Raw genomic sequence first — 14342 nt, forward strand, 5'->3', positions numbered from 1 at the left:
CCTGAGGTTTCTCCTTCTATGGTTTTAGTTACCTGTGGTCAACTTGAGGCTTGAAAAGGTGAGTACTGTACAATAAGATATTTTGAGAGAGAGAGATCACATTTGTATAACTTTTATTATAGTGTGGTGTTGCAATTGTTCTATTTTATTATTATTGTTGTGAATCTCTTACTGTGCCTAATGTAGAAATTAAACTTTATCATAGGTGTGTATGTATAGGAAAAACATAGTTTATCTAGGGTTCGGAACTCTCTGTGGTTTAAGGCATCCACTAGGTTCTTGGAATGTGTCCCTTGCAGATACAGGGGGGACTACTGTATTGACAGAGTTACACAACCATTAACACAATCAATTCTGGAACATTTTCATCATCTCAGAAGGAAATTTTGTACTCTTTAGCAGTCATCCCCATTTCACCTGAACACCTCTAGCCCTAGGCAACCACTAATTTCCTTTCTGTCCCTATGGATTTGCCTCTCTGTGGACATTTCACATAAATGGAATCATACAATATATAGTCTTTTGTGACTGGCTTCTTCCATTTATTTTATTATTTATTTATTTATTATTTTTTAAGATGGAGTCTCGCTCTGTCTCCAGGCTGGAGTGCAGTGGCGTGATCTCGGCTTACTGCAACCTCCACCTCCTGGGTTAAAGGGATTCTCCTGCCTCAGCCTCCCGAGTAGCTGAGACTACAGGCACCTGCCACCATGCCTGGCTAATTTTGGTGTTTTTAGTAGAGATGGAGTTTGGCCATGTTGGCCAGGCTGGTCTCGAATTCCTGACCTCAGGTGATCCGCCTGCCTTGGCCTCCCAAAGTGCTGGGATTACAGGCGTGAGCCACCACACCTGACCCTTCTTCCATGTAGCATGATGTTTTCAAGGTCTATCCTCATTGTAGCATGTATCAATATTCCATTCTTTTTTATTGTTTAATAATATTCCATTATATGAATATATCACAGTTTATTTGTCATTCATCAGTTGATGGAAATTGGGGTTGTTTACACTTTTTGGCTATTATGAACAGTATTGCTATATTTGTGTACAGATTTTTATATTGATATATGTTTTCATTTTTCTTGAATATGTACCATATATATCATAAGATATCTCTGTGTTTGTTCATTGAGGAACTGCTGGACTGTTTTCCAAAGCAGCTGTACCACTTTAAATTCCCACTACTAGTCTATGAGAGTTCTAGTTTCTCTGCATCCTTGTCACCACTTGTTATTATCTGTCTTATTATAAGCACTCTAGTGTATATGAAATGGTATCTCATTGTGATTTTGATTTGCATTACCCTGATGGCTAATGATATCGAGCATTTTTTCATGTGCTTATTGACCATTTTGATATCTTCTTCTTTGTAGAGATGTCTATTCACAGTATTAAAAATGACCAATTTTTATTTTTATTTTATTTTATTTTATTTTTTTTGAGATGGAGTCTCGCTCTGTTGCCCAGGCTGGAGTGCAGTGGCGCGATCTCAGCTCACTGTAAGCTCCGCCTCCCGGGTTTACACCATTCTCCTGCCTCAGCCACCTGAGTAGCTGGGACTACAGGTGCCCGCCACCTTGCCCAGCTGGTTTTTTGTATTAGTAGAGACGGGGTTTCACTGTGTTAGCCAGGATGGTCTCAATTTCCTGACCTCGTGATCCGCCCGTCTCGGCCTCCCAACGTGCTGGGATTACAGGCTTGAGCCACCATGCCCGGTCATGACCAATTTTTAAATTGGGTTATTTGTCTTTTTATTATTGAGTTGTAATTACTTATATATTCTGAGTAGGCCCGGCACGGTGGTGGCTCAGGCCTGTAATCCCAGCACTTTGGGAGACTGAGGAGGGCAGATCACTTGAGGCCAGGAGTTCGAGACCAGCCTAGTCAACATGGTGAAACTCAGTCTCTACTAAAAATACAAAAATTAGCCAGGTGTGATGGTGGGTGCCTGTTGTCCCAGCTACTTGGGAGGCTGAGGCACAAGAATCACTTGAACCCAGGAGGTGGAGGTTGCAGTGAGCTGAGATGGTGCCACTGCACTCCAGCCTGGGTGACAGAGACTCTGTCTCAAAAAAAAAAAAAAAAAAAAAAAAAGTTATTTATATATTGTGGACACTAGATGCTTATCAGATGTTAATGTTTGCGAATACTTTCTCCCATTCTGTGGATTATATTTTCTTTTTCTTGATAGTTTTTTTTTAAGCATGGAAGTTTTTAATTTATCTATCTTTTTCTTTTGTTGTTTGTGCTTTTGATATCATACCTAAGAAACCATTGCCTAATCCACAGTCATGAAGATTTACTCCTGTGTTTTTTTTCTAATAGTTTTATAGTTTCAGCTATTACATTCAGGTCTTTGATCCACTTTGAGTTAATTTTTCAAACGTGGTGTGAGGTAGGGATCCAACCTCATTCTTTTTTTTTTTTTTTTTTTTTTGAGATGGAGTTTCACTCTCGTCACTCAGGCTGGAGTGCAATGGTGCAATCTCAGCTCACTGCAACCTCCGCCTCCCAGGTTCAAGCGATTCTCCTGCCTCAGCCTCCTGAGTAGCAGGGATTACAGGCATGCACCACCACGCCCAGCTAATTTTTGTATTTTTGGTAGAGACAGGGTTTCACAATGTTGGCCAGGCTGGTCTCGAACACCTGACCTCAGGTGATCCACCTGTTTCAGCCTCCCAAAGTGCTAAGATTATAGGCGTGCGTGGCCAACTTCATTCTTTTGTATGTAGATCTTCATTACCATTTGTTGAAAAGTCTATTCTTTCCTTATTGAATTATCTTGGCACTGGGATTGATTTCTTTCATTCAGCATAGTTTCCTTCATCCAAGTTGTGTATATCATTAGTTTATTACTTTTTATTGCATGGTGTGGAAATGCCAGACTGTTTAACCATTCACCTGTTGAATGACATCTGGGCTGGTTCCACTTTTTCATTATTACAAGTAAAGCTTCTGTGAGCATTCACACACAGGTTTTTGCATGAACATAACTTTTCATTTTTTCTGGGATAAATGCTCAAGAGTACAATCAATGAGTCATATGGTGATTGCATGTTTAGTTTTATCAGAAACTGCCAGAGTGGCTGTGTGGTTTTATATTCTCACCAACAATGTATGAGTGATCCAGTTTTCTGCATCCTTGCCAACATTTAGTGTTGTCACTATTTTTTATTTTGGACTTCCTGAGAGGTATGTAGTGATAGCTCATCATGGTCTTAATTTGCATTTCTTCAGCGTCTAGTGATGTCGAACATCTTTTCTTTTCTTTTCTTTTTTTTTTTTGAGATGGAGTCTCACTGTGTCACCCAGGCTGGAGTGCAGCAGCATGATCTCAGCTCACTGCAACCTCCAGCTCCCAGGTACAAGCAATTCTTGTGCCTCAGCCTCCCAAGCAGCTGGGATTACAGGCGCATGCCACCACGCCTGGCTAATTTTTGTATTTTTAGGACAGATGGGGTTTCGGCATATTGGCCAGGCTGGTCTTGAATTCCTGACCTCAAGTGTTCTGCCTGCCTCAGCCTCCCAAAATGCTGAGATTACAAACATGGGCCACAGCACCTGGACGAACATCTTTTCGTGTGCTGTTTGCCGTCTGTATATCCTCTTTGGTGCATTGTCTGTTCATGTCTTTGAATGTTTTCTGATTGGATTATTCTTTTGTCTTTTTTTGCTGTTAAGTGTTGAGAGTTTTTTGTACATTCTAGGTACCAGTCCTTTGTTAAATGTGGAGTTTGTAAATATTTCCTCCCAGTTTGTAGCTTGTCCTTCACCCTCTTTGTATGGACTTTCACAGAACTATTTTCAGTTTTGATGAGGTTCAGTTTATAAAATTTCCCTTTTATGAATTGTGGTTTTGGTATCAAGTCTGAGAACTCCTTGCCTGTCCCTGTCTTCCAAAGATTTTCTCCTTTTTTTCTTTTTTTTTTAATGGAGAGTTTTTCCCTTGTTGCCCAGGTTGGGGTACAATGGCATGATCTCAGCTTACTGCAACTTCCGCCTCCCGGGTTCAAACGATTCTTCTGCCTCAGCCTCCTGAGTAGCTGGGATTACAGGCATGCGCCACCACGCCCGGCTAATTTTGTATTTTTAGTGGAGGCGGAGTTTATCCTCATTGGTCAGGCTGGTCTTGAACTCCCGACCTTAGGTGATCCAGCCTCCCAAAGTTCTGGGATTACAGGCATGAGCCACCGTGCCCGACCTCCTGTTTTTTTCCTAAAAGTGTTATAGTTTTACATTTTATGTTTAAGTTCATGATCTATTTTGGGTAAGGTGTGGGGTTTAGGTCAGTGTTATTTGTTGCTAATCGATATTTGTGTTTTAAAAAGCTGATCTGTGAATTATCTAAAATCCAGTTTAAAGCCACACTTCGGGAACTCCTTGGGTGGTAGGTCTAAAATCTGGTTTAATGTCACACTTTGGGAGACTCTTGAGTGGTGGGCTGGAGTATTTCAGTGCGAATTGCTTTCTAGCGAAGGGGTCTGGGTCAGGTTACTTAACCTTTCTGAGCTTCAGTTCCCCTGTTTTACAAAATGGGAATAATAACATTTACCATATAGGGTTAATTTGAAGATTTATTCAACAAATTCTTATTGAGTGCCTATTACGTGCGAGGTGCTGTTGTGGTTCTTAGGGATGTATGACTGTAACCAAGACAGACAAAGGCCACCAACATGTGAGTTCTTCATGGAACTGACATTTTGGCAAGAGGAAATAGATAATAGATAAGTAAACAAGTGAAGTATACAGTTGACCTTTGAACATCACAGGTTTGAATTGGGCAGGTCCACTTACATAGATTTTTTTTTCACTCACACATGCATCAAAAATACGGTATTTGTGGGCTGGGCATGGTGGGTTATACCTGTTATCGCAGTGCTTTGGGAGGCTGAGATGGGAGGAATGCTTGAGGCAAGGAGTTTGAGACCAGCCTGGGCAACATAGCAAGACCCTGTCTCTACAACAGAACAGCAACAGTAATTAGCTGAATGTGGTGGCATGTGCCTGTAGTCGCAGCTACTCAGGAGGCTGCAGCAGGAGGATTGCTAGAGCCCCGGAGATCAAGGCTGCAGTGAGCTAAGATTTCACACTGCACTCCAGCCTGGATGACAGAGCAAGATCTTATCTAGAGACAAACAAACCAACAATACAAAAAACTCCAGTGTTTCTAGGGCCTGCATATATGAAGGGCCAACTGTGGGACTTGAATATGTGTGAATTCGGTTATATGTCGGGGTCCTAGAAGCAATCCCCGGCATATACTGAGGGAGGACTGTATAGCCTGTCAGATGGTGATAAGTGCCGTGAAGAAGAAAAGCAGGGAGTGGGGACTGGAGGGTTGTTATCTTTAAAAGTCTCAAGGAAGGTGACATTCGAGCAGAGATCTGAAGGAGGTGAGGGACTGAGCCTTGCAGAGAGCTGGGGACTTGCTGGGGGAAGCAAGCACCAGGCCAACTGAGCGGCCAGTGCAGAGGCCTGGAGGCTGGAGCATGCTTGGCACGTGCGAGGGGCATCCAGGAGACCGGTGTCACTGCATCAGTGACTGAGCGGGAGATGGCAGGAGAAGAGGCTGAAGTTGAGCTGCAGATGTGGGACTTAGAGCCGTTGTATGCAGAGAGAGCTGGGGAGCCATTGAAGGGTTTGGAGAGCAGGAGTGAGCATCATCTACTTTTGTTGAAAAGGATCCCTCTGGCCCTTTTGTGGAGAACATTCTTCAGGAGGGCAAAGGTGCCACAGTAGGCCAGGGAGAAGGCTACTGCAGTGATCTGCTTGAGAGGTGGTAATGGCTGGGAGCCGAGTGGAAGTGGTGGTGGTGGGGAGAAGTGGTCAGATTCTGGGTTTATTTTGAAGGCAGAGCTAACTGCATTTGCTGATGGATTGAATATGGGATGAGAGAAAGGGAAATAGAAGTCAAGGATGGCTCCAAGGCATTTTGCTAGAGCAGCAGGAACGATGGAGCTGTCGTTTCGTGCGAAGGAGCAGACTGTGGTGGGAGCTGATTTGACGTGGGTGTCATAGATCAGGAGTTCTGTGTTGGAAATGTTGACTTGGAGATACCTATTAGACATTCAAGTGGAGATACCCATCAGCAGATGGATACATGAGTGTGGAGTTCAGGGAAGAGGTTCGGGCTGCAGATATAAATTTGAACGTGATCAGTGTGGAGATGGTATAGATGGCATCTAAAGCCCTGAGGTTGGATGAGATCTTTTACGCTAATGATTCTCAACTAGGGGCAATTTTGTCTCCCAGGAGACATTTGGCAGTGACTGAGGACATACTGGTTGTCACAACTGGGTGGCGGCAATGGGGTGTTACTGGCATCTAAAGGGATAGAGGCCAGGGAAGCTGTTCAACATCCTACAATACACAGACGGCCACTGAAAACAAATAATTATCTAGTCTAAAATGTTCATAGTGCTGAGGTTGAGAATCCCTGATTTAGTCCTTAGATTTTTAGGGAATAAATGCAGATGGAAGAAAGAGGAGTTGTAAAGCCTGAACCTTGGAGCCTCCAGTGTTTTGGGTTAAATGCAGACAATTGCATGAAAATGCATTAAGTGTATGTGAAGTATAGCACTTAACACACAGTAAGCACCCAGTAAATGATGGTATTTTTAATCTTTCAAAGGCAGTTCTGATTTGCCACTTAGGATAAAAGGAATCATAGTGCAGGGTTCCATAGAGGATCTCTATTGCACTCCCCTTAGTGTACAGATGGGGAAGCTGAAACCAGAGAGGGGAAGAGACTTGGCTGTGATCAGACAGTGGGTCAAGAACCCAGGTTTTGTGATGACGGCTGTTGATTATTCCCATTTTACAGATGAATAAACTTAGATTTAGAGATTTAGCCACTTGTACAAATCTACACAGCGAGTCCATGGCAGAGCTAGAATCAAAGTTTGAATCTCTTGATTTCTCATCCAATGTTTTGTTTTATTTTTTTGTTTCTTTTTGTTTTTAGAGACAGGGTCTCACCCTGTCACCTGGGCTAGAGTGCAGTGGCATGATCACAGCTCACTGCATGCAGCCTCGAACTCCTGGGCTCACGTGATTCTCCTGCCTCAGCCTCCTAAGCAGCTGGGGCTACAGGCTCTCACCACCATGCACAGATAATCTCTCTCTCTCTCTTTCTCTCTATTATTTTTTTTTGTAGAGACAGGGTCTCACTGTGTTGCCCAGGCTGATCTTAAACTCCTGGCTTCAAGGGATACTCCTGTTTCAGCCTCCCAAAGTGCTGGGATTACAGACAGGAGCCAGTGCGTCCAGCCTAATCCAGTGTTTTTAACAGCAGCAGCAGCAGCAGCAGCTGCCGCCATCATGGGCTGAATGCCCACTTTGTGCTGGGCACTGCGAGACACTTTTCATAGGCTGGCCAGGACGGAAGCTGGGGCAGGGGCCTGGCAGACAGGGTGCAAACACACCCCCCTCCCGCCCTTCTGAATTACTCGCTTCTCTTTGTTGACATCGTGGCCCTTCCGTGCTTAGGCGCGTTGGCCGGCAGTTGTTTTGCTGTTGGCCAGCTGTGTTGTCATCTCCTCCATCCCCATGAAACTCCCCTCACACTATATTATTTACTGTAAAAACAATAATATAGCATCAGGCGAAGGCGTTTTTAAAAATAAGCACTCCGAAGCTCATCATCCTAGCCCAACAGCTGTTTTAATTTTTCTGACTTCTTCACATCTCTGCCCATATGCCTGCAGTAGACATTTTTCCACCCTTGCATTGGGATGTAGAAAGCATTCTGTATGCTGCTTCATTTGCTTGGTGGTGTTACATGTGTTATGTTGTTTATAATTATGTTTATTGACTCTAGAAGTCCATTGAATGTCCCCATTTGGCTCGACTGTTTCCCTCCAGACCTCTATAATGATAAATAATACTATATTAAGAAATCTAGCACTTATAGTTCTTCCCTTCTCCCCCCACCCCGAGTTATTTCTTTAGGATAAAGAGTCAGGAGTGGTTGAAAAAAGGGATTTTAAATATATTGCTTTAAAAAATGGTCGTGCTAATTTATACTGCTACTGGCATCTCATGTTAATTTACACATGTTTATTAATTTCGACAGGCTGGTAATGACTGTAGGCTGGGCAATTTGACTCATATCATCTCGTGTAACTCTCACACTTGCTCTTTAGGCGTTATAATCTACGTTTTTGTTTCTTTTTTTTGACAGAGTCTCACTCTGTCACCCAGGCTGGAGTGCAGTGGCATGATCTTGGCTCACCGCTTCCTCTATCCCCTGGGCTTAAGCTATCCACCCACCTTAGCCTCCCAAGTAGCTGGGACTACAGGCATGCACCACCATGCCTGGCTAATTTTTATATTTTTGTAGAGAGATGAGATCTCACTACTATGTTGCCCATGCTGGTGTCAAACTCCTGAGCTCAAGCGATCCTCTTGCCTCGGCTTCCCAAAATGCTGAGATTACAGGCATGAGCTATTGCACCCAGCCATAATCTCCATTTTTTAGTGGAGGAACCTGACATCCACATTCAAAGGGGATTAAGTAACTTGCCTGAAGCCACAGAAGTATGGCCAGGTGCCGTGGCTCACACCTGTAATTCCAGAACTTTGGGAGGCTGAGGCATGTGGATCACTTGAGCTCAGGAGTTTGAGACCAGCCTGGGGCAACATGGTGAAACCCCGTCTCTACAGAAAATACAGAAAATTAACCGGGGGCATGACGTTATGTGCCTGTGGTCCCCGCTACTCAGGAAGGTGAGGTGGGAGGATTGTTTGAGACTGCAGTGAGCCAGTGATAGCACCACTGCCCTCCAGCCTGGGTGACAGTGAGACTCTGTCTCAAAAAAACAAACACAAACAAATAAACAAAGAATAAAAATAACTAATGAGGGGTGGAGATAGGATGTGAACTTGGGTGTACCAGATCCCAGTCCAAAGCTCCTCCTGTGAAAAAAAGTTGAACATTTCAGGGTTATTGCATCTTGTTTAGCCTTATTAAAGTCAACACATGGTGGCCTAATTCAACAGCTGTTAAATGTTATCCTCATTGTTTTAATGTGCATTTTGACTTCTGATCTCTGAGTGACCTGTAGCCCTGTGTAATTTAGAGGGATGGGGCTTTGAGGTCCCCAGATTCTGTTTTGTCAATGTGTGTTGACAGTTGAAGAGAGTGTGTCTGGGTACCAGATGGTTTTTAGAAACATGGAGAAACTCATGGATTCACACCCCTCAATCAACATATCAGTCTGTAGGCAACAAACTATTTGAGTTCCCTGGATCTGTCCAGATATGATCAGGGTAGGGAGGAAGAAAAAAGAGAAGTGGACCTTCTTTTCAAAGAGCCCTCAGTCTACCTGGGTAGATGGGAGGTAGCACACTTGTCGAAGAATGAGATGCCTAAGTCTGAAGTTGGGAGTTTCATCCTCCACAGTTGCTATCTTGGACCCTGTAAGGTGATTTTTAAGAAGCTTGAGTAGGTTGCCAGTATTTAAAAATCTGGAGATTTCACATGAAAGTCGGAATTTCTGGCTCCTCTTGAAAAATGGGAGGATCTGGCAACTGTGAACCTGTAGTCCTGCTTGGCAGCAGTCATCTAGAGGTGAGCAGTAGCTGCCCCTTTTGGATGGGACATCTACTGTCCTGTTTGCCATGGTCTTCACCCAGCATAGGTCTGCTGTTTACATGGAACTTCTCCTGCCCTTCTGTAAATGCTGCAGGAGGACTAGGAAGCAGAGTGCTTCTGCCAAGCCCTAGAGGCTGGAAAGGAATGTAGGGCTGCATTCCAGGGGGTGGGGATGGTGTGAGCCGAGCTGCAGGGAACAGAGAGCCACTCCCAGTAGTGCAAATAAAGCAGTGGTACCTCGGCTCTTGTAGACTCCCAGGACAGGGCACACAGGGCAGCCAGGACCACAGCCAGAGAGTCGGAGAATAACGCGAGGACCTCTGGGAAAGATGGCGAGTGAGCACACCCCAGATCTGACCCTCTGGTGCAAACATAGAAGAATGATGGCTTAAAACAAAACTACATTTAAAAAATCAGAAAAATCTCTATGGGCCAGGAATGGGAGAGAAAACCTAAGTGTGGTGAATGGGCTTGCAGCCTACAGTACCCAGGATACAGGGAGCAGTGGCAGCCAGCCCCTCAGTGTCCATATGGGATGGGATTTGGGTGGGCCCTGCTTGTGGGGAGAAGGGAGCCAGTCAGGAGGCAGGCTTTGTTCCTAGTGAGTGCTGAAATCTCTCTTGGATGGCTCCATATATAACTGGAGACATGCTGCTTGTGTGCATTCCAGGGAAGAAAGGAAACCTTCTGGGTGGAAACAGAAACTTGTTATTGTGCTATACTTGGGGCCAGAGTTGGAAACTGTGTTACCGGTGCACTCCCAAGATAGGAGCAGCCTGGGCAAATGCTTCCCTTTGTATCTTCTTCATAAGCGGAATTCTGAACAAATGAATCACACAAAAATTGCCACGAGGGGCTGGGCGTGGTGGCTCAAGCCTGTAATCCCAGTACTTTGGGAGGCAGAGACAGGAGGATCAGCTGAGCCCAGGAGTTTGAGATGAGCCTGGGCATCTAAGCAAGACCCCATCTCTACAAAAAGTATAAAAATTAGCTGGGCTTGGTGGCATGTGCCTGTAGTGCCAGTTACTTGGGGGACTGAGGCAGGAGGATCACTTGAGCCAGGGAGATCAAGGCTGCAGTGAGCCGTGATCCTGCTACTGCACTCCAGCTTGGGTGACAGAGCAAGACCTTGTCTCAAAAAAAACAAAACAAAAACAAACAAACAAAAAAAGACTCCTTGGGGTTGTACTTATTCTTCTTAAGAGATTGTGTAGCGGTGCTTTCTCACCTGTTCATTAAGGGATGCTGAGGTCCCTCTAGCTAGGGACACTTTGCAGGCCCTCGCAGAACTTGAGAGTAGTGAAACTACACTTGACGGAATCAGGGTGCAAGAGAGAAAAGGATCATTTGGCACAATCTTGGTGTCTTCCCTCATTTTACTGATCCAGAAATTGAGGCCCAGAGATTTGCCCAAGATCACACAGCTGGTCAATGCAGATGCAGGACTATGGGCTGAGCCCGGAGCTCCATCTTGCATTTGCTTCAGAAGCCTTGGCTTGGCTTTTCTTTCCTTTTCTTTCTTTTTTTTTTTTTTGAGACAGGGTCTCACTGTGTCACTCAGACTGGAGTGCAGTGGTGCAATCATGGCTCACTGCAGCCTCAACCTCCCAGGCTCAAGCAATACTCCTGCCTCAGCCTCCTGAGTAGCTGGGCACATGTATGTGCCACCATGCCCAGCTAATTTTTGTGTTTTTAGTAGGGATGAGGTTTCTCCATCTTGACCAGGCTGGTCTCAAACTCCTAACCTCAGGTGGTCTACCTGCCTCCGCTTTCCAAAGTGCTGGGATTACAGGCGTGAGCCACCGTGCCCAGCCTATTATTATTATCATTATATAATAGATTGTGCTTCCCTTTTTGCTTTGACAGCCGGGGAACCCACCACTGAATTTGAACCTTATCTTTAGACCTCCACATAGGACCTAATGTCATGTATTTCTTTTCTGTTTCCCTGTCATTCCCTGGCTTTATTTAACTATTTGGCTCTCATTCCCCTCATTACCCTGATTTCTGTATGTTATTATATTATATGTATTACTATACATTGTTTCCGAACAAGTTTGGAATTAATACCTTAAGAAAAATGTATCAACAGTTTGATTCAGACTGGCCTGTTGTATGTAGTCCAGGGTGATCTTGAATAAGGAGGTGAACTATGCTATTAAAAATGAATTAATGGCCAGGTGCGGTGGTTCACGCCTGTAACCCAAGCTCTTTGGGAGGCTGAGGTGGGCGGATCACTTGAGGAGTTCAAGACCAGCCTGGCCAATATGGTGAAACCCTGTCTCTACCAAAAATAGAAAAATTAGCCAGGTGTGGTGGTGTATGCCTGTAATCCCAGCTACTTGGGAGTCTGAGGTGGAAGGATTGCTCAAACCTGGGAGGTGGAGGTTGCAGTGAGCCTAGATCATGCCATTGCATTCCATCCTGGGTGACAGAGTGAGCCTCTGTCTAAAAAAAAAAGAAAAAAAAAGCAAATATTTTTGAGAGCTTATTGTATATTAGCCATTGTCATGCATCCTTTGTGTGTATTTCCTTAAACCTTACAATGATCCTATGAGGCAGGGCCTATTATCTTTCCATTTTGTAGTTGAGGAATCTAAGGATCAGAGGGGTGAAGTGATGCAGCCAGCAGTTGCCAGCTGCAAGTGGCAGAGCCAGGATTCAAATGTAGCCCACCTGACTCCAGAGCACACACTTACTTCCTGTTTCATGTTCTTTGGGAGGGGCCCCCTGAGCTCTTGGGGGCAATGGAGGGATGATTTCAGGCAGCTGACTGATGCTTTTTCTCCCTGTTCTTCTTCCTCTTCTCTTCCCATTTCTTCTAACCTCTTCTCTCTGCTTCCTGTGTTCTCCAGAGCCCATGAGGGCCCCCAAAGGCCTGGCTTTTGCTGAGATCCAGGCCCGCCAGCTGACCCTGCAGTGGGAACCACTGGGCTACAACGTGACGCGTTGCCACACCTATACTGTGTCGCTGTGCTATCACTATATCCTGGGCAGCAGCCACAACCAGACCATCCGAGAGTGTGTGAAGACAGAGCAGGGTGTCAGCCGCTACACCATCAAGAACCTGCTGCCCTATCGGAACGTTCATGTGAGGCTTGTCCTCACTAACCCTGAGGGGCGCAAAGAGGGCAAGGAGGTCACCTTTCAGACGGATGAGGATGGTAAGAGTCTCAGCCCCAATTCCCAGGGCCCTGTGTGCCTTCCATAGATACCCCATGTCTGAGACTGAAATTTACTGAGGGTATTTTTTTTTTTTTTTTTTTGCTTAGGATTAAACCAACTGTATAACACCAAAGTAATGATAGCTCCTATTTATTCTCTGGAAGACTTTGGGTTAGATTGGTCTACTTTCTTTCCTTAAGTGTTTGAAAGAATTCAGCAGTGAAGCCATTTGGGCATAGAGTTTTCTTTGTGGCAAGATTTTTAGTAAATTTTAATTTTTAAAATAGATACTGGGATATTCAGATTTTTTATTCTTGTATCAGTTTAGATGGACTGTGTTTTTTTTTTTTTTTTTTGAGTTGGAGTCTCACTCTGTTGCCCAGGCTGGAGTGCAGTGGCACTATCTTGGCTCACTGCAAGCTCCGCCTCCCGGGTTCAAGCCATTCTCCTGCCTCAGCCTCCCGAGTAGCTGGGACTACAGGCGCCTGCCACCACACCTGGCTAGTTTTTTGTACTTTTAGTAGAGACGGGGTTTCACTGTATTAGCCAGGATGGTCTTGATCTCCTGACCTCATGATCAGCCCGCCTTGGCCTCCCAAAGTGCTGGGATTATAGGCGTGAGCCACTGTGCCTGGCCCGATGGACTGTGTTTTTTTAAGCAATTTGTTCATTATACCTAAATTGTCAAATTTCTTGAGATAAAGTTGTTTATAATATTTATTTATTTAGAGACAGAGTCTTGCTCTGTTGCCCAGGCTGGAGTGCAGTGACACCATCTTCTTTGACTTAAGAGTTATTTAGATTTATGTTGCTTAATTTCTAAGCAATTGGGACTTTTCTTTTTTGTTTGTTTTTGAGACACAGTTTCACTCTGTCACCCAGGCTGGAGTGCAGTGGCGCAATCTTGGCTCACTGCAAACTCCGCCTTCTGGGTTCAAGCAATTCTTGTGCCTCAGCCTCCTGAGTAGCTGGGATTACAGGCGCCTGCCAGCATGCCTGGCTAACTTTTGTATTTTTAGTAGAGACAGGGTTTTGCCATGTTGGCCAGGCTGGTCTCGAACTCCTGATCTCAGGTGATCTGCCCACCTTGGCCCTGCAAAGTGCTGGGATTATAGGCATGAGCCACCACACCTGGCCAGCAATTGGGACTTTTCTGATTGTCTTTTTATTATTGATTTCTCGGTTACTTCCACTGTAGTCAGAGTATATACTCTAAATTTTATCTTTTGAAATTTGATCCTTACTTTATGGCCCAACATATCGTTAAATTGTGGTAAACATTCCGTGTGTATTTGAAAAGAACATGTATTCTGTTGCTGTTGAATGCAGTGTTCTACATATGTCAAACTAATATTGAGCCCTTAGTACATGTCAAGCACCATTCTGAATGGTTTTAATATATTACTGCATTTAATACCCATGACAACCCTGTGTGGAAGGTTACTATTTCTATTCCCATTTTACAGAAGAGGTCACATGACCAGTAGAGAGGTAGCAGAGCTGGCTTTCTAACCTGGCCATCTGGCTTCACAGTTGTCATTTTTTTTTTTTTTTTTTTTGAGACTGAGTCTTGTTCTGTTGC

General features: G+C 44.5%; 1 protein-coding gene across 11 annotated transcripts in view; it reads left to right on the forward strand.

Annotated features, from left to right (window-relative positions):
• The window catches only part of PTPRU (protein tyrosine phosphatase receptor type U), a 91242-nt gene that overhangs the window by 27364 nt on the left and 49536 nt on the right, over positions 1-14342 (forward strand). For all 11 annotated transcript variants that reach the window (XM_050794454.1, XM_050794483.1, XM_050794490.1 and 8 more), the window contains exon 8: positions 12451-12759. In XM_050794454.1, coding sequence (XP_050650411.1) covers positions 12451-12759 — 309 coding nt within the window. The remainder of the gene's footprint in view (positions 1-12450; positions 12760-14342) is intronic.

This window comes from Macaca thibetana, chromosome 1 (assembly GCF_024542745.1).
Source record: "Macaca thibetana thibetana isolate TM-01 chromosome 1, ASM2454274v1, whole genome shotgun sequence".
Classification (NCBI taxonomy): Eukaryota; Metazoa; Chordata; class Mammalia; order Primates; family Cercopithecidae; genus Macaca; species Macaca thibetana.